The 19,718-nt window shown below is 57.2% G+C and overlaps 1 protein-coding gene across 2 annotated transcripts; it reads right to left on the bottom strand.

Moving 5' to 3' along the window:
* Nucleotides 1-1,126: 1,126 nt before the first annotated feature.
* SGTA (small glutamine rich tetratricopeptide repeat co-chaperone alpha) lies at nucleotides 1,127-18,193 on the bottom strand. 2 transcript variants are annotated; one of them, XM_047095926.1, is made up of 12 exons: nucleotides 18,116-18,193; nucleotides 10,789-10,928; nucleotides 10,394-10,500; nucleotides 10,086-10,170; nucleotides 8,994-9,093; nucleotides 7,671-7,775; nucleotides 6,636-6,774; nucleotides 5,898-5,960; nucleotides 4,752-4,789; nucleotides 3,781-3,870; nucleotides 3,450-3,572; nucleotides 1,127-2,346 (listed from the first exon to the last, which is right to left on the bottom strand). In XM_047095926.1, exons 2-11 carry the CDS (start codon nucleotides 10,886-10,888, stop codon nucleotides 3,458-3,460), a joined length of 942 nt encoding a protein of 313 aa, XP_046951882.1. In that variant the 5' UTR covers nucleotides 10,889-10,928; nucleotides 18,116-18,193; the 3' UTR covers nucleotides 1,127-2,346; nucleotides 3,450-3,457. The 2 variants fall into 2 exon arrangements, with proteins under 2 accessions (XP_046951882.1, XP_046951881.1); XM_047095925.1 differs by having other exon boundaries at nucleotides 3,426-3,572.
* Nucleotides 18,194-19,718: the final 1,525 nt, after the last annotated feature.

Here is a 19,718-nt window from a genome sequence, read left to right on the forward strand (position 1 = left end):
CTTAATTGCCGTTTTTTTCTCCCCCTCAACGCACCTCTGACAGCAATGTTCAGAAAGATCCTATTTCTACCTCGTGTGGGATCGGGCAGTAATTAAGCGTGACACACTTCTTGTCAAGGCGCACGGAGAAGCTGCCAGCTTCTGGGAGGAGATGTTGACAGCCGCTCCTTTTCTTCCCCTCATCCCACTCTGCCAGCGGTTCCAACACAAAGTTTCTGGAGTTTTCCTGAACACTTAGGCTGGGTGTGGGGCCGCTCAGGGACGGACACACAAGACAGAAGAAATGAGATTATGTGGGAAGACCGAAGACATATGTAGATGTTTCCAGAACGTGTGGCTGGTATTCACGTGCCAGCCAGTGCTTCTCAGAGCAGGGTTCTCCAAACAGATGCATCAGCACCACTTGGGCTGCCCACGTGAAGGCCAGACCGATAGGGGCTGGCGAAGCAGCATCCCCGGCCCCACCTGCTCCATACCAGGAGTGTGGTTGCCACGGCCACAGCCATCCTGACGCAGACCGGTATCCCCAGGGCAGGGCCGCCCGGGTGAGCCCAGAGGAGCCTCACGTGCCCTCGGAGATGCGTGCTAACCTCGTGCTCACGAGAGGGGTGCTCCCCAGGGCAGCCGCAAACCTGGAAACTGGGTCTCTCCACCCATGGATGGAGCAGGTCGCCTGTAGAGTGGGGTCCCCAGGAAGTCCCTGCTGACACAGAGCACTGGGGTGGGGGCCAGGACAAGCCGCTGGAGGGACAACTTCCCTTGCCTGCAGCAGTTATAAAGGGAGGCCCCGGAGATTACCCAAGGGAGAATGGGTGGACTCTCAGAACACACTAGAGAAGGAACACGGAATAGTCTCCCTGCTCTTGAGAGGCCAGGAGTCCAGGCTGGCCCCTCAGGGGAGGGTTATGGGAGATGAAAACAAGGGAGAGAAAATACAGAACCAGCCGAGATTCACTGTTTCTGGAATCGTCTGTGATCTCGGACACAGAAACTGCTTCCAGCCTCGTCACACCAGGCATTGACCAGATTCACACCCAGCATGTGCCAGAGGTAGGAACTCCAGGCTGGGGGCTTCTAGAAACTGGGGGCAAGAGGGTTAGGGTGGCGCCAGAGGTCAATGCAGAGCTGAGCAGAGGTCACGACGTCTATTTATTCCCCACACGTTATGCTTGTCACCATGGCTAGCACTCGAGAGTTAGGACACATCTTGCCAGACGCAGGACGGACCGCGGTGGCTGGCAGTGGCCCGTCTTCCTACTAGTTACCTACGACACACACGGTACTGGGTCTGCTCGCAGACAGCCGACGACACCAGGGAACCTCGAACGATCCAGTTGTCCACGTCGCTGCTGGTACAGCGGGGCCAGTGGACCTGCCCCCCAACCCCCACCCGCCGCCCCCAGCAGAGGCCATGGGGATGTCTGAGGTGGCCTCGTGTCCTGGGCAGGTTGCCCACCCTGGAAGCAGCTCTGGTGGCACCAGGGCCCCCCGCCAGCCCCCAGCCCTGAACAGGACAGAACCTGCCAAGAACCTAGACATGCCGGCCAGCAGGGTCACCTGTGGGCAGAAGGGCAGTGGGGCTGGGACACCCAGCCGGGGACGGGCTGGAAGGTCATGATCTGCCCCCTGGGGTCTGTCGGCCACGAGTACTGGGATGAAAGGGTCAGAGGAGATGAGATGCGTGTCCATCAAAATGCTCGATCGGAAGTCCCGGTACCTGGTCCTGTGCGCCCCAGGACGGTCCCACCCCTGCTCCCGCTGGGGCGCGAGGCAACGGAAATTGTCATCGAGGAAAATGCATCTGAAGAGCTCCTCACGCGAAAACCCGCAGTCCGAGGGGCAGGGCAGACACTGGCGCCCAGACCGCGGCTGGCAGTGAGCTCATCCGAGCAGGGCGCGGCTGGGGAGGCCAAGGTCGACTCAGAAGTGTCTTCTCACCGGGCTGCGGAGGCCTCTGAAGACAGACCGCGGGGGCTGCAAAACGGGGCTCTGAGAGCCACGGGTGTCCCTGACGTGGCTTGACATAAAACTGGCTGCTTCCTGGACAGGGGCTCGAGAACGACCCCCGCCCTGGAACAGTCTAAAAAATACTTTAGTGACTGGGTTTTCTGGGAGCTGGTCTGCATTCACAGCTTGCTGGCTCTGTTTCGAGAGGGGTCTGGGGGCCATGGGAGACTACAAACAGGGAAGGAAGGATGAAGGGCAAAATAAAAATAATAAAAATCCATCTTAACATGCAGGTCCAATTTCTTTTTCTTTTTCTCTCTTGGGCAGTCCAAGGGGAGAAGACGGCAAAATGCGAGAAGGCTTCCAGTCGGTGGGAAGGAGCTGGCGATGCTGGGAGGGCTGTGGGGAGAGGACACGAGGGCCCGGTCAGGGTGTGTGGGCACGAGGCCAGACTTCGGGGATGGGGGAGGGGACAGCTGCGGCCCAGGCGGCACCAGCCCTGTGACGCTTCAGCCTAAATCTCTGTGGTTCCGTGGCCCCACGGCCATGTTCAATGGGGTGGGGGGAGGCAGCACCACGTCAGCACAGACACAGAACTGCGCTGTAGGTTCTGAGGCCACAGACAGGGAAACATTGGCAGAGGTGTTGTGCAGATGAGCTTACGACATACAACAAACGCAAAATTGATCTTAACTATGTTTCGTTCTATTTTTTAAGAGTGCTAAAAAAAAAACTCCAAAAAAACTGGAAAAAAGTGCCCAAATAACTAACGTTAGGTGTCGTGGGAGGACAGATCAAAGTTGTTATTCCTGCTTAATATTTTTTTTAAAATCCTTAAAACTGTTTTTTTGCTTATTTTTTTAATAACTTCTATACCCAGCACGGGGCTGGAGCTCCCGATCCTGAGATTAAGAGTTGCACACTCTGCGACTGAGCCAGCCAGGCGCCCCCGTCCTTCAAATTCTTTTAATAGAAAAATCACGGTTAAAGGAGAAATGGGATGATAGAAATGCCCAGGCCTCTGGGCGGAAGCCCACTATGCCAGGAGGCAAGGCTAGTGGACACAGGTTGAGGCCAAGGGCCCCTAGGGTGGCCCCGGAGCCAGCCAAGGCGGCCAGGAGCCCTCCGGGACACCCCATTTGTTTTCCAGCTGTCCCTCATTAACAGCCACTCACCACAGACACACACGCACACAAGCCCAGGGGAGCACGGGAAGCAAGGGGCCAGGCTGGCCTGTCATCCCACCCCTGGAGACCTCCCTGGCCATCGTGGTGGCCGCCCACTCTCTGCAGGCCCTCGGGCAGCAGCCCTGTCCGGGAGTGGTGGGCTTTCAGCCCCTCTCTGTATAAAACCCACCCACAGAAGGGAACTGGGAGGGAGAGACAGGATTCGAGCAGAAATACCTCGGAAAGGGGCCCGATGGCCCCAGACACCACCCCCAACCTCGTGCACCCGGGTCGTCAAACAAAGGCTCTCACCCCTCACGGCCACAGTGGACTCACGTGGGCCATCACTCCTGCTGGTCATCGTTGCTGGCACTGGGGGTCCGACTTCGGATCTGACTTCGGAGCTGTTCTATCAACTCTGGATTCTGCTGCTGCATCTGCTGGGCGAACTGCTGGCCGCTGCAGGAGGGGTGTGCCCGGGCTCAGCTGGTGGCCCCGGGGCACCCTCCCGGCCACTTCCTAGGCGCGTGCCCCCACAGGCAGTGCGGCTACTCACTGGGTCCCAGTAGCGGGGTCTTATCGAGCACCCAGGGGCACAGCACTTGTGCTTTTATTCTCGAGGGCGGGCCCCCACCACCCCAGAGTCCCACCAGGCACGTCTACTCACGCCTGGATGAGACTGGCCAGGTCATTCTGTGAGGGGCTGGTGCCAGGAGTCCCCAGGGGGTTGTGGCCGCCCGAAATCATCCCGGACATGCTGCAAGGAGAGAGCCCACGATGTGCACAGACAGCCTGGCCTGCCTGTTCCCGCTGGGTCCTGCTCCTCCACAACACGAGCTGCTCTCTGCCGCCACCTGGCGGCCCCTCGGGGCCCAGAGCTGCCCAGCCCGCCCGTCCTCCGACAGCGGCTGCTGTGAACGCCACCGGCTCACTCGGGAACACTCCTGGTTTCTGGCTTAAAGACAGTGGTCCTCAACCAGGGGGACAATTCTGCCCCAGGGGACACAGGACCATGTTTGGGGACATCTGTGGTCCTCACGACTGGGGGGCTCCTGGCAGCGAGGGGTGGGGGCTGACCAGGCGTGCTGTTTAGCCCCCACGGCACCTGGTACACACACCCCCCCTCCCCGAGTGACTGCCCCAATGTTAGCAGTGCTGCCTTCAGAAATTTTGCTTTAAGATTTAACCACAGTCCGGCAATTCTTAAGTGACACAGAATCACCACATGACACAGCAAGTCTACTCCTGGGTGTTGGCCCAGAAGAACTGAACACAGGCACTCACACACGACGCTCAGGGAGGGAACCAGACACGAGAGGCCACACGGGGTGTGAGTCCACGTGTGTGAAACGTCCGGAACAGGCTCGTCCACGGATGGGAAGGGGGTTTGTGGGGGCCAGGGACCGCGGGGGGGAGGGGGTTTAAAATGCCTATCATGGGGACAAGGACTCTTTTTGGGATAATGGAATGTCCTGAAATTAATCAGCGGTGATGGCTGTACAACACGTTGCATATGCTTAATGCCTCTGCGTTGTAAACCTTGAAACAGTTACAACAGGCAGGTTTTAAGTCACGTGTGTCTTGTCACAATGGAAAATGTAACCACAAGAGGGTCAAAGGCACACGGCTGTCACTTACAGCTGCTGAACTTGGGGGTTGTTCATCAGGTTTGACGCCTGCAGAAAGGAACACATGATCAGACACAGCGGGCGCCCAGGGGCTCCTGCGCACATGCTTCCCAAGGGCGCTCGGCCTTCCTGACGCGCTTCCATCCCGCGTAAGACTTGTCTTTAAAAAGACTCCCAGGCACCTCGTCATCTCCTACTGGCTGCTTACTCTTCGCTGTGTGGATGTATCCAGATCCGTTTTTCCGGCCAACGGATCTGTCGGCACAGTTGGCCTCTTTTGTTTCCTCGGTTACTATCACTACCCTGCATGCCTGCATTTAAACTTAACTCCCCGAGGGTTCTCTCCCTAGGACCGACTTCAGGACGCGGCTGAGTGGGCAGCTAAAGCGGGGTCTTCCTGACATGGCTCAGGAGGGCTGGCTAAATTCTGTGAAGGGCCAGAGTCAAGGTTCTTGGCCTTATGGGCCCATCCCTGCCCCAACCAGACAGCCGTGTCGCCGTCACTGCACGGGTGTGGCCGTGTGCCAACAAAAATACAAAGTGATGCCCGGCCCATCACCATGCCTGGCTGGCCGCCTCCTGCTGTAGTGGGGATGCTTCTGACGGCCGGAAGGCGCGGGATTTCCCTCTTCTGGACACTTGGGAACCCTGGGCCCTGTGGCCACTGTGAAAGAACTTGCATGTGTGGGACCAGCCCCAAGGACACAGGCGGGTGCTGGCCTTCAAAGGACAGCCCTGCACAGAACAGGTGCTTCGGGACTCAAGTCTCTGGCATGGGAAGGTGGGACCTCCACCTTGGTGGCATCCCGGGCTCCTCGGTGTCTCCTCCTCCGAGGAGCAGGTGCAGCTGTGTGGCTACCAGGGTCTCCACAGTGTGAGGTGGAAACCGAGCTGGAGAGAGGGATGCTGTTTTCCTGGGTCATGCGACCACGAGAGGCAGGACCCAGTCTGTCCTTTGTGCTCCATACTGAGGGGGTTTCACTGGGGGCGATGCTGCCCTAGCGACAAGGGTGGTGTCTGGGGACATCTGTGTCTGTCACGCTGGGGGGCTCCTGGCATCAAGGGGTGGAGCTGGAGATGCTGCTCAGCCCCCAGCGCCCAGGTCATGGCCCCCAGAGGAACCGGAACCCAGGAGAGAGGGGGGGGTGCGGATTACCATGCTCATGAAACTTGGGTTGTTCAGCAGGCCAGCAATGTCAAAGCTGCCGACACCTCCTGTCTGTGGGGAGAAAAGCCCTGGTGAGTGGTCACAGGACCACGGTGGCTGGCCCCGCCCCCAGGAACCAAGAACTGAGACACAACACCCCACGCGGGGCCTGTCCAAATTCTAAGAGGCATACGGCTCAGACATCCCACCAACCAAGCAGCCAGGCCTCGAGGCCAGAGAGCACTTTGTGAAAGGCACAAACCAGTTATGAACATTTACAAGAGCGCCGTCCTCACGTTCTAGCGTTCTGATGTCTTGGGCCCCCGTGAACCCTGGAGGACGGTCCCTCAGGGTGAGCAATTCCCAGAGAGAGTGAACAGTCACATGCGGGCCACCTTTAGTGCACGAGCCAGTCAGCCATTCCCCAGGGCCTGGCATTCGGCCACCAGGGCTGGCCCCCATACCCCGGACTCTGCTAGAATTGCTCGCCCAGCTGATCCTAAGCCTGCATCCCCTGCCTCCCTGCTCCTCCCCCGGAAACCACCACAGGGGCACTGGCCTCCTGGCCGACCCTGGAGCTCCTGTGTGTGGCCCTGCCTCCCGTTTCCAGGGCCTGCGGGGATAAACTTTTTCCTCTGTGACAGGCATTTCTGTGTCTTTGTCTCCTGCCGGACTGGATTAGGCCGCCAGCCCTGAGTGTCTACCTGGCCTGCCCGCCAGGGCCCTCTCTTCCCCGGGGCCACTCACGGGACTTGGCGTCTCCCTCAACTTCAGCTCGGCTATCTTGAGGTTCGACTTGTAGGTCTCGTTGTCGGGGTCCAGCTCCAAGGCCTTCTTGTAATAGGCCACTGCCTCGGTGTGCTTGTTCAAACTGGAGAGCGCGAGGCTGGGGGAGAGGCACCGCGATGTGGGGGAGGGCCTGGGAGGCTGCCCGACACCCCAAACCGCTCCAGTGTCGCTGTGGCCAGCGTCCGGTGGGAATGGCATGCGAGGGCCAATGGGGCCGAGAGTACAGGCATATGAAAATCAAAGGCACAAGGACTGGTGCCCCAGAGCGACCCACACAAAGAGCTTGAAGGCCCGAAGCAGGAGGCCAGAGGGCAGGGTGGTCAGATGTGGCCTCTGTTCCTGGCACAGAGCTCTTAAAACCCTAAACTTCCTAAGTCATAGGCGTCTCCTGTTCTTTGTAACGAGCCCCTTGAACCCCATCTGAGTTTATGCCAATGATGTGACTCAGGGTGGGGCTGGTGGCCAGGAAGACCAAATTTCAGATCTGAGTTGGGGGGAATCTCATGGCCCCCAAACTTCTAGGAGGGAGAAGGCTGGAGAGGCTATAAAACTCTTCAACAATGAGATCTGGAGAAGATCCCCGCTGGTGAAGGTAACCACATGCTGCGAGGGAGGCCACCCCACTCCAGGGGGATCCCCTGCACCCTGCCCTGTGGACCTCTTCGTCTGGCTGTTCACCCGTGTCCCTCGATCAAGCAGGAAGCACGGGCGTGCTCCCAAGTCCTGCGACCTGCTCTCGCAAACCACGGAGGCACGAGAGCGAGAGTGGCAGGAGCCCAGACAGCGGGCGGATCAGAAGTATGGAAGGCCCAGACGTGAGTGGGGCCGAGTCCTGACCCTGTGGGGTGTGACACTTGGTCTGGGCAGAGTCAGGACTGAAGCAAACTGCAGGGGTGATGGGAAGAGGAGGAAGCGCGGGACACAGAGGAGGGGTCTGGGAAGACAGACACCACACACCGTACGGGCGCACTCACCCCGTACGGGCGCACTCACCCCATCCGGCCGTAGGCTTTGCTGTAAGATGGGTCTATGCAGATGGCTCGCTCACAGTCCTGCACGGCCCCTGCGTAGTTCCCCAGTTTGCTATAGGCCGCCGCTCTGGGGAGACAAAGCGCAGGTCAGGGGTCGTGTGCCTGGCTCGCTGCCACAGAGGGGCCTCAGCTTCCCCGTCTGTCAGGCGGGGCGGACGTGGGGCTGCCGAGGCTTCTGCCTGCGGAGCAGCTGTGCCGGGGCTGCGGCAGCCTCCCGGGGAAACCGAGGCTGGAGGAGGCAGAACAGATCGGCCCAACCCTGCCCCGCATGGGGCGGCGCCACTGTTGGAGGGCTGGCGCCTGTTCTGCGTCAGGGAGAACCTACTAGGAAATAACTGATCCGCCACGAGACCCCTGTCCACGCTCTCGACTTGCTGCATTTGATAGTTTTTCTCACTGGGAGTTTTTTAATATTCCCCTTCACGCTTCCCCCAGTTTCTGAAGTACAGAAAGACATCAGCTAGAAAGCACGGAGCGGCTACGCTGGCAGAAGCGGGGTACAGGACTCTGTACGACGCGCCTACCTTTTCTGTCCACCCGTTTGTGTGATCGCCCCCAAAAGAGAAAGACATTAAAGCTAAAGCAGTTTCACCCTGGAGACCACGTGGATGACGTCTGGTGCCCCCTCCAGTCTCTGTTCTCCGCTGGTTCCTGTGCCTTTCACACGAACGTGCGATTCTGTCCCACGTCCCATCCAGTCCCTCTCGTCACCAAGAACCACTCGTGAGCAACAAAGTCCCTACTGGGAGGCTGGGGTGATACGGCGTTCCCTTCAGAAGCACGAGCCAGGGGTGCCTGGGGGGCTCAGTCGGTTAAGCATCCTACTCCTGGTTTCGCCTCAGGTCACGATCTCACGGTTGGCTGCGCTGACAGCACGGAACCTGCTCGGGATTCTCTCTCTCTGCCCACCCCCCCCCCCGCGTACGTTTTGTCTCTCTCTCTCTCTCAAAATCACTAAACATTAAAAAATTTAAAGTACAAGCCAGATGCAACTCTTCACAGTTGGCGACGATGCTGATGTGAACACAGGAATGAAACGCCACCCAAGTGTTAGCTTATTTCTCGTCGCGACACCCGCGTGGAGGATGGTGCTCCCTAATTTTAAGGCCGCTGTCAACGCTTACTGACACATTCCTGGCCACCTGCCACTGACTGCTTCTCAGGGGCTGCGGTGTAACAACCCCTAGGGGACTGTTCGGACACCTCTCCTGGTCTCCTGGGGACACGCGACCTGCCTGCCCAGGCCCCACGTGAGTCCCCGCCCCGCGTGAGCCCCGGCTGGTACCTGTTACAGAAATAGACGGCGTTGGCGGGGTTCAGCTCGATGGCTTTCCCGTAGAAGTGCACGGCAGCTTCAAAGTTTTCTCCTTTCATCTGCTCGTTTCCTAAAAACAAAGGAAAACTGGTGACCCCCGCTGTTCACACGAGACCCGAGGGCTCTGACACGCAGGCTCCGCTCTCCCGGGCGTCTGTGGGAAGGCGTGAGGAGAGCCTCGGGCGGGACGCAGCGCTCAGTCGCTCAGGGCGGTGGCAGGGGAGAAGGGGGCGGCTGCGTCCGGCATCTCGGGGCTCGTGGCCCAAGCCAGCACCCAGTGAGGACAACTGTCGCTGCTTGTGACATCTGGAGACAAGTCTCCGACACCCTCACTTCTGCTTCTCCCCTCAGAAACAGCCAAGTTTAATGAGATGTAACTCACATAACATAAAACTCACATTTTCAAAGTGTGCAGCTCGGTGGTTTTTAAAATATTCAGTTGTCCATCACTGTAGTCACTTCCAGAACATTCCCTCTCCCCTAAAGAAAGCCCCATCCCCATCAGCCATCGCCCGCTCTCCTCCCCCAGCACCCACAAACCCCCCTCCTGTCCACGGATGAGCCTGTTCTGGACGTTTCACACACGTGGACTCACACCCTGTGTGGCCTCTCGTGTCTGGTTCCCTCCCTGAGCGTCGTGTGTTCAGGGTCCATCTGCCGGGCGGCGGGTGTGGGCGCCTCGCTCCTGCTGGCGGCCGAGTGATGTTCCTGACTATGGATGTGTCACGTTTTGTTTATCCCTTTTACTGGTCTGTGGACATATGGGCTGTTCTCCCTTTTTGCTGCTGTGGATACGCGCCTGCATTTTTCCTGGGCACACGGCTCTGCCCGGGAGGGGAGAGGCCGGGCCACACACCACGCCATCGGGTGACCGCATACTGTCAGAACGCCTTCCACGGCGACGGCCCGCTTACGCCCCCACCAGCCGCGTCGGGGGCTCCACCCTGTGCACATCCTCACATCCGCGCGTTCTGCGGCCCCCAAGCCCATGTGCCGTGGTGCTGCGTGACAGCAAGCCCCCCGGCTGCCACACCCTGGGGACCGGCCCGCCTTGTCTCTCACCTTCAGTTTTGAGGCGCTCTGCCTCCGCCGAGTCCTCCTCTGAAGGCGGAGTTCGCTCAGGGCTCCTCAGGTCCTGCGGCGCCTCCTGGGTCCAAGGCAGGGATGAGCTGTCTAACGGGCGGCCCTGCCGTCTTCCTCCTCCCAGCCCCTCACCTCTGGCCGCCCTCCTGCTCAGGCCGCCTGAGAGGGCAGCTGAGCTCCGAGGGAGACGCCTTGGGCCAGGTGGCCGGGCCGCGCCCCCATCTGCCCTGCCCACAGGCCTGGGACCGGCACTTGTTACTGTTGTTCTGGGAAGCCCAGAGGCTCACCCTGCCCGCGGCGGCTGCTTCAAATATTTCCGGAAGAGTCTGAGGGAGAGCGAGGTCGCTGTCCTCCACGGTCACCCCAAAAGCAGTCTCCAGGCACTGGATCGCAACTGTGAGGGAGAACAGAGGTGTTTTCTTCTGAACACAATCCCGACTTTGTGACTTTGGGGGTCAGATGGCCTCCTCACCCTCAGCCCCACGTGGCTTCCAGGCACCGTGGGTGCCCTACCCCCTCTTTCAAGACAGCCTTTCTCTGATCACTGGAGTCACACACATGCGGTAGTGGTGGAGAACATTCTGGAACCGCACCTCAATGAAAGATGGGTAGTGGCGAGAATACCTGCGGGAGACTAGGGTCTGCATGGCGGGAAGGAGGGAGGGCAGTGGCCCGCACGTACCTTCCAAGCTCTCCTGGGCGTCGGACGAGAGCCCCCCGTGCCGCAGCTGGTCATGCAGGAACCGGATAATGGCGTAGGCCAGGCGCTTCTTGTTATCCATCTTGTGACAGGAAGAGACAACGCCCAGGGGTTCTCGGGATCTGTGGACCGAAGCAGAGGGAATGCGGGCAGTGCCCCTCCCCTCTGTGCCTGGGGTGCCTGGTGCTCTACGCCCCTGGACTGCTGGGCCCTGGCTCACCAGGCCTGGCCCTGCGGAAGCCGCTTCAGGCACACGAAACAATTTAATCTGAATGACAAGTGAGGGGAAATGGTTATGACCCCCATTTCACGGATGAGATGCTGGGGCTTTCATGGGCAGAGGATTGCTCCAGCCTCCTGCCTCCTCATTCTAAGTTTTTTTTCAGGTTTGCTTATTTTTTTTTTTTAATTTTTTTTTTCAACGTTTATTTATTTTTGGGACAGAGAGAGACAGAGCATGAACGGGGGAGGGGCAGAGAGAGAGGGAGACACAGAATCGGAAACAGGCTCCAGGCTCTGAGCCATCAGCCCAGAGCCCGACGCGGGGCTCGAACTCACGGACCGCGAGATCGTGACCTGGCTGAAGTCGGACGCCCAACCGACTGCGCCACCCAGGCGCCCCCAGGTTTGCTTATTTTTTGAGAAAGACAGAGACAGACAGAGAAAGAGAGTATCCCAAGCAGGTTCCATGCTGTGAGCACAGAGCCCAACTCGGAGCTCGATTCCATGAGATCAAGACCTGAGCCAAAATCAAGAGCAGGACGCTCGAACAACTGAGCCCCCCCGGCAACCCTGCCTCCTTACTGTAAAGAAAGTGACGTGGCCTTAACCATCACCACCCTTTCACAGACGGAGTGGCACACGGGGGCTCCCAGGGGTGTGGAGGGCCAGACTGCCAGCACTACTCCTGCAGGTCTATGAACCCCGAGTTTTGAGCTAAGCACAAGGCGGACCACAGTCCCACCTGCTTTTCCATTCAGGCTGACAAAACAAACTGACGGTTCTCCAAGTCCTGACACCCCTGAGGGATAGGAGGGGGTCGGACAAGTGTTGTGGGGGGCAGGGAGCAGTGGGGGGATGGGCTGGGGTAGGGGGAGGGCCCAGAGGCACCGGTCCCTTTCCTGGCAGCCAGAGAGCCTTTTCTTGGTCCCTCCACGATGTGCTGGATTCCCAGGCCAGGAGTGACCCTGCCCCAGGGACCGTGGACCAGGTTTGGGGAAATCCGTGGCCATCACAACGGGGTGTCCCGGTGTTGAGTGGTGAGGACCTGGGATGCTGTTTAGCCCCCTGGCACCGAGGATGTCCCCGTGATGGGAGAGCTCTCTGGCTCCAGCATAAGCAGTGCCCAGGGGAGAGCCCTGGTGTGGAACGATCTGGTGGGAGGGGTCCGCCACCTGGAGGCCTATGATGGGCCAAGCACTGTACATAACACCATCTCCTTCCCTCTGGACCATGACCTCCATGGTCGCTCCCACTGAGAAGGGCACCAGGTGGGGGCTGGGGGTCCACAAGGAGCAGCCGGCCCGAGGCGGCTCAAGTCCACCCGTGCAGCCAGAACCCGCAGCATGAAGCACCTTGGTCTCCCCAAAATGCCTCTGTGCCCCGCAGAACCAGGAAGAGCCAGTCATTAGGCCCCAGGCTCTACAAACTGGCTGGCATCAGACTCAGATGATGTGAATATGCAGACGGCTGGTCGGGGCAAGCGCCGTCAAGACCCCTGGCGCTGGCCGGCCTCAGAGACCTCTCTCTGTCTCCGGTTCACGGGAACCTACGTCCATCAACAGCTGCTTCGTTCGTAAAGGCAGGGGAACCAGACACGAGAGGCCACAAGGATGTGACTCCACGTGTGTGAAACGTCCAGAACAGGCGCATCCATAGACAGGAAGGGGGTTCGTGGGGGCTGGGGAGGGATGGCTGATGGGGACACAGTTCCTTTTTGAGGTGGAACGTTCTGGACTTAGAAAAAGCTGATGGTTCCACAGCAGTGTGAATCTACCAAAATCCGCTGTTTTAAGGTATACGGGTTATATCTCAATTTTAAGTGAGGAAAAAACTTAAAACACTTGTTGTATAAAACTGGCGAGGGAATTAAAGTTAAGGCTGGTAATGAGCGCCTCCCTCCTCCCCACCCACTCCCATTTCTGGACACAATGACCCTTTACCCAGCAAGTGCCTTTGCCTGAAGAGCCTCCCCAGAACTGCAAGGTCTGGGATCAGGATGGGCCGCCAGAGCCTGTAGGACAGACAGCCAGTCCCAGCCCTGAAGACCTTAGGAGACACAGAGGGACCCACAGAGATCAACCACCACAACCCACTCATCTCGGGGGAAGCCTCAAAAGGGGAGTCACGCTCCCCAGCTAAGAGGGCACAGAGAGCAAACCAGTCTGCTGACCGCCAGATCTAAAAAGAACAGACACACGCTGCCAAAAACGTCAAAATGTTTTCATTTTAGGTATTTGTTTTGACAGCATTATTTACAATAGCTGAAAGATAGGGGCGCCTGGGCGGCTCAGTCGGTGGAGCATCTGACTTTGGCTCAGGGCATGATCTCGCGGTTCGTGTCGGGCCTGCTGCTGTCAGCTCAGACCCTGCTTTGGAGCTTCTGTCCTCCTCTCTCTGTCCGCCCCTCCCCCGCTCAAGCTCTCTCCCTCAAAAATAAGTTATCACACACACAAAAAGAGTAGACTGAGGAAGGAAATCCGGTCTTTAGCAGAAGTCTGCCCCCCCGGACCAAGTGGTGAAGCTGGGGGCGGGGGGTGCTGTGTATAGACTATCAAGGCTCATGGAGGCAAGGGTTCAAAAAACTAAAAGACCAAGTCACCCTCCTTTCTGTGCCCCTGGCCCTTGGAACCTCAGGGCGTTTGCATGTGAGGATCTCTTGTCCCCACTGGATTTGAGGCACTCTGGCCTGATCTCCCCAGGATAAGCTCTCACTGCCTGCTTCCTGGGCTTCACCAGGTCTGTCGCTTGATCTTCTCCCAAATGGTGGCCCCTCCAAAGGGATTCACCGTCAAGAGGTCAGAGCGCCCCCTGGAGCCTGCCCTGGGCCTGGTGTATGGATGACAGGCCAGGGAGCCTGATTTGCCTGGGAGGACAAGGGCCTGGAGTCAGCCTCAGGCTCAGCCACTTCTGCCCCATGCCAGTTTCAGGTCACTTTCCCCACTCCTAAGCTAAGGACCGCTTTGTCCCAGCCGATACCCTCACTTTCCTCTCCTATGAGATGGGGTAACGGAGATGTCCTTAACAGCTGTTCCAAGAACTTCTGACCTACGGGGCGTGTGGGTGGCTCAGTCGGTTGAGCATACGACTGGCTCAGGTCCTGATCTTGCGGTTCCTGAGTGTGCTGTCAGCACAGAATCTGCTTCAGATCCTGTCCCCACTCTCTGCCCCTCCCCAACTTGTGCTCTCTCAAAAAATAAATGTGGAAAAAAAAAACACCTAACTCGGGTTTTCTCCACTATTGCTATCCGGGGTAAGATCATTCTTTGCTGTGTGTGTGTGTGTGTGTGTGTGTGTGTGTGTGTGTGTGTGTGTGGCGGGGGGATGTCCTGTTCACTGCAGAGTTTAACAGCATCCCTGGTCTCTGTCCAGTGTACCCCGAGGCGGGGGGCAGAATCACCCCCCAAGGGACACCCCCAGGAGTCTCTGTGTTCTGTAAGCATCTGACTACTGAGGTCCTGGGATGCTGCACATATAGAAATACGCACAAACAGCGGAGGGAGGGAGGGTGACCCACAGGCACCAGGGCGGCTGTGGTGGGACTGACCCCTGGGGACTTACTGGGGACTTACTGACCCCTGGGGACTTACTCTGGTGTCTAGGGTGGGCAGGGACTAGACTCAGTATTTTCCCAAATAATCAATGCAGGGTCTCTCCCGCTCAGCACTGCTGACCTTAGGAGCAGGTCGCTCTCCATGGGGATGTCCTGAACACGGTGGGGGTTCAGTAGCATCCCTGGCCCCATCCCCCTCGATGCCAGGAGCACCTCCTTCCACAGTGGTAACAACCACAGATGTCCCCAGACATGGCCAAACCCCCCAGTGAAAGTCACTGGAAGACTCTAAGTCAGTACAAGTCAGACTTTTCTGGCCAAATGACTTTGCTGCACACTTTCTGAAAACCTGCTTGCGCAACATTTTGGGTTTCAGGCCTGCAGCAGAGGGAGCATGGGTCTGCTACCGAGGACTACTTCCCCAAGGTGCGACAAGGACCCACAGGGCCTCTGACACAGGTGGTCCACGAAACTGTCGCTTCTTTGCGAGACAGTTTGCAAATCTCACTTCCACGCAGGGGTTTTGGGACGAATGAGCCTTCTGCTCGCCACAAAGTGAGGCCCAGCAAAACACAAGGACAGCACTTTCCCTCGACTCCTACCAGGCACCCGGAACAATCACGACTTGTAGGGTTTTGGCCACTGGACAAAATTCTCAAAAGCAGCCCGCTCTCTGAACAGTGAGTGCTTTATGAGCTCTCAGGAAGCACCACGGAGGGCCCAGTTCGGGTGAGCCTGGTGAGGGTGGACGGACAGAGTCCCAGGGTGTGGCAGGGTCCTGGGGCCAGCCCCGCTGGTGGTCCTCACAGTCCTTCCGGCTCTCGGTCCACCTTTTCATTTCATCATTAAACAACGAAAAAATCAGCCTCTGTTCCTTTTATTTCCGAGCCTAGAACTGGTGAAAGGGGAAAAAACGGCATGCCTCGCTAAAATGAGCAAGCCCTTGGTGCGCCTGGGTGGCTCAGTCAGTTAAGTGTGCAACTTCAGCTCAGGTCATGATCTCGCGGTTAGAGGGTTCAAGGGTTCGAGGGTCACGTCGGGCTCTGTGCCGACAGCTCAGAGCCTGGAGCCTCTTCGTCTGTGTCTCCCTCTCTGCCCCTCCCCCGCTCATGCTCCGTCTCTCAAAAATAAACAAACGTTAAAAAAAATAAAAAGTGAGGCCTCCCCCCACCCCGGGAGCTGAACCGCCCGCTGCCGCTGCCGAGGGCTTCTGCCTCCATCCTGAAGCCAGAGCCCTGCTCACAAACAGCAGTGTGCAAAGTCAGTGCTCTACTCCTGTGTCTCAACCTAGCACACCTCCAGTGTCCGAGCAGGGCCAACTCAAGGCTTGAGCCCACGACCCTCGCCGCAGCCCGGTGTTCTTCTAAAATGCCACCAGAATGCCCTGTACGCTTTAAAACCGTCAAAAGCCCCCCGAAATGTCATGCGTGTGCGCGTGAGGCCCTCTGCCAAACCCTCAGGGGCTCCACTCAAACACAACTGCTCCAACCCATCTGGAAACTCTAACTCCCTTCAATACCGAGCCGCAAGGTTGCTGCCTCAGAGCTAGACGCCCTCTTTTTCTGGCAAAGTCCAAGTACCAGTCTTATCACTGGCTTAGTGGGCTTTGAAACTCCTTGGTCTGTCATCTGTCCCCTGCCCTTGCCCCGACTATGAGCCACTGGACAGACACCTTCCCTTTGAACCCCAGCACTGAGCAGTGTTTGATCCATACAGTCTCGGGAAAATGTTAGATCCCTGTCAAATTCAGAGCCACCTGACCAAGTTCTTTGGGAAGAGCAGAAGAGACAACAAACCTTGGGTCTTGCCTCCCTACTAAAATTCCCTTTATTCCTTCAACCCTCTTCCTGAGTATTTCCCACAGGGGCCAGTGCTGGCTCTTGGCAAAAAAAAAATAAAATAAAAATGTAGGATCCAAGTTAAGACCACAGCTCTCCATCTGAGGCGGAGCTTATAACCCTATCTTTGGAGCTGGCTCACCCTTCCAATAAGACCAAATTACAAGCCTCAGGCAAAATCCTTGGAGTGTTGAGCACCTTCCAGGCCCGAGCTAAGTGCAGTTCACACAATGGCTTATGGAGGGGATAGGTGATCATTTTCTGAAAAGGGCCCAAGTAAGCTTCCCAAGAAAGCTTCTCAACTTTCCTCTTGTGCAACAGCAGCCACGGTTAAGGGGTCTGCGGTGGAGGCGTGGCTTCGTTCAGGAAAACAAGCTGCAGCTGGGTCTGGCCCCCTAATCACAGTTTGCTGAGACCTTGGCTTGTCTACCCCGTCCCCATTTTACAGAAAAAAACACGGACACTAGAAAGATGGGGGTGCCACTCAAGGTCACCCAGCTAAGACACAAACCCGGACCTTTGAACCCAGCAGTCTGACTCCAGAGCCTCCTCTCCCCACAAAACGTGCACCAGGATATCTTGGGGTTCATCTCACCAACCCCACGTACACAGCTCATGCTGGTGAAGACTCACTGGTCTGGAGCAGGGCTTAACTTCTGCACTGAGGACACTGTGGACCGTTCATGGACCGTCCTAGGCACCGAAGGGTGTTGAGCATCACCCTGGCCCCACCCACTCGGCGCCAAGATCACACCCAGTCGTGACAACAAATGTCCCCCAGACACCGCCCTGTGTCCCCCAGGGTGACAGAACCACCGGTCTGGGGAGAGGAAAAGCAGTCAGAATAATCAGAGATGGAAAACTAAAGGGCACGGGAAGATCCTGCAGCCTGAAGGATGCGGGCTGCGCACACGTTTTCTGACACCTAATAAGAAACCTAGCGGTTCTCCAGTATGCTCTTAACAAGCAGCAGGAGCCTGGTCACAGAATGTTCTGTTTACTTAACCTCAGAGCGACCCTAAGAAGCGCATTCTCCTACGGCCCCTATTCTAGAAGGAAAGCGCTGCTCGGAGAGGCAAACGACTTCCTCAAGCTCACACAGCCAGCGAGAGGTGGTGGGGCTGACTCTTCCCGCCTTTAGGTCAACATACAGAAGCCCCTAACACCTGCTGACCCCACTGAGCTCTCGCTTTGCGCCGGTCCCTGTGGCTTCAATCTTCCCGAGGACCACCGCCCCCACCCACAAACATCAGACAGGGACCGTGACTACACCCGTTTTACAGAGGGGGAAAATGAGGCTCCGGGAACCCAAGAGGCTGGCCAGGTCAGCCAGGTGGAGAGTGGCGGCGCTGGGACAGGACACCGACCGGAGCCCCACTAACGGGATACCTGATTCAAAGGGACCGTATTTCCGGGCACAAGACACCTTCGTTGCTTGCGGGGCACTTTCACTTGCAGTTTCACCTCGAACCAGCACTTGCCGGGCCTCGGGTCCGGGTGAGGCGGACCAGGACTGGCGAGGGCCTGCCCGACGCCGCCCTGCCTCAGTTTCCCCTTCGCGCCGCCCACTCACAGCACCCAGCGGACCGCGGCCACCCCAGCCCCAGCCCCAGCTCTCTTTACCGGCCTTTGAGCCCCGGGAGCTCCAAGCCGCGGACCCTAAGCCCATCTGGCTCAGCACCGAACACCCCCCACTCACCTCACTGGCGGCCGAACGCCGACCCGCCGACGGCTGCGCCTGCGCACCGCAGCGCTACCCGGCCCCGCCCCCGGCCGCGACGCTTGCGCGGAAGGAGGCGGTGCTCGTTGGCTTTCATTCTGCGCAGGCGCGTCAATTATCAAGACGGGCGTGGGGAGAAGTGACGTAATTCAGACGTTAGAGGGGGGGTGGTGGGAGGGGCTAGCTGGTCGTTAGGGCAACTGACCTCTGCGACCGATTGGAGGCCGGAAATCAGGACTGTCGTTCCCTCTCGAGCGGTAACAGCGCGGTGCATCGTGGGACAGTGGCGGACTCCCGCGCGTTTGGCAGAGCCGGTCACGTGGCACCGAGCCGGCCACGTGGGGTGGCTCAGTTTGGTATCTGGCGCCCAGAGCAGCGCAGGCGCTCGGTGAATGCCAGTGACTGTTACACGCTCTGTTTTACGTTTATTCACCCACCCATCCACCCGCGCGGCCACAAATGCATTCTTTCATTCATTCCATCTATAAGACGTAAAGGAATACAGATATATTTGTTTACAGCAGGTGCCTAATAGCAAATGTTTTGCAAAGCAACTATCAAAACCAGGAAAGTGCCTGCTCTCGTCACTCCTACTGGGGTTGACGAACTCGTAAACTAGTATGTAAATTAACACCTTTCGCTTGATGATAAAACGGCGTGCGGTGATTATGATTGGGGAGGTAATCTGGCTGTGATGGTTAAGGAAGATCTTTCTTGTAGATGTGGATTTGGAGGATGAGGCAAAAAAAAACTCCCAAGTATGGGGTGCCTGGGTGGCTCAGTTGGTTAAGCATCTGACTCTGGGTTTCAGCTCAGGTCTTGATCTCATGGCCCCTGAATTAAAGCCCTAGGCTCTGGGCTGACAGTACGGAGCCTGCCAGGGATTCTCTCTCCCTCTTTCTCTCTTCACCTCCCTCACTTAAGCACTCTCTCTCTAAAAAAAAATAAAAATAAAAATAAAATAACCTTAAAAAAAACCTCCAGGTATGGAGAACAGTGGAAATGATTATTAAGTAGGATAAAACTTGCTGTGCTTAATAAAAGGTGAGCGATGAGGACGGTCTCTAGGAAGACCCACAACTGACCACCGTTAAAGTCGCAAGAAGGGTTCTCCAAATTCACTTTTATCCTATTTAAAACACATGCATGTTTAAAGCCCGGGGATTTAATTTCTTTTGCAGAAATAAGGGGAGTGTGTTTTTTGGCCATTTTAGTTCTGGTATGTTTTTCTTCCTGGGCGCCTTAGATCAAGATTTCGTTTTAATGGACAACAGTTACAGGTTTAGGATACTGCACCGTCTCAAAACACCTGTTTGAATTCGTGGATTCATTTTCTGAAGCTTTCCCGATTTTTTAAAAAAAGTGTGTTTAATTGATTCACCGGATTCTGCTGGTACTCGTGGAGCGCCTCATCTTCGTTAGGTGCAGGAAGCTGGGCAGGATGCTGGTTGGGATAATCTACAAAAAGAGCCTGAGACGAGTATGGTAAGGGATCACTAACGTGATCCTTAGGTGAAGGGAAAACCTGCAAAACTAGCCAAACACACAACTGTAAGATAGAAAGGTGACAAGCACGGATTAA

The sequence above is a fragment of the Lynx rufus genome, unplaced genomic scaffold (assembly GCF_022079265.1).
Source record: "Lynx rufus isolate CCGP_SWC_20201006 ecotype Redwood Valley unplaced genomic scaffold, mLynRuf1.p SCAF_4, whole genome shotgun sequence".
In the NCBI taxonomy this organism is placed as follows: Eukaryota; Metazoa; Chordata; class Mammalia; order Carnivora; family Felidae; genus Lynx; species Lynx rufus.

Bases quoted from the DNA above. Each gene is read 5' to 3' on its own strand.
- SGTA (XM_047095926.1), bottom strand. From the start codon at position 10,888: ATGGATAACAAGAAGCGCCTGGCCTACGCCATTATCCGGTTCCTGCAT. The intron at 10,171-10,393 runs GTGAGCCTCTGG...CCTTGGACCCAG, and splicing joins AAGCAGCCGCCGCGGGCAGG to GAGGCGCCGCAGGACCTGAG. The intron at 4,790-5,897 runs GTAATCCGCACC...TCCTTTCTGCAG, and splicing joins ACCCAAGTTTCATGAGCATG to GCGTCAAACCTGATGAACAA.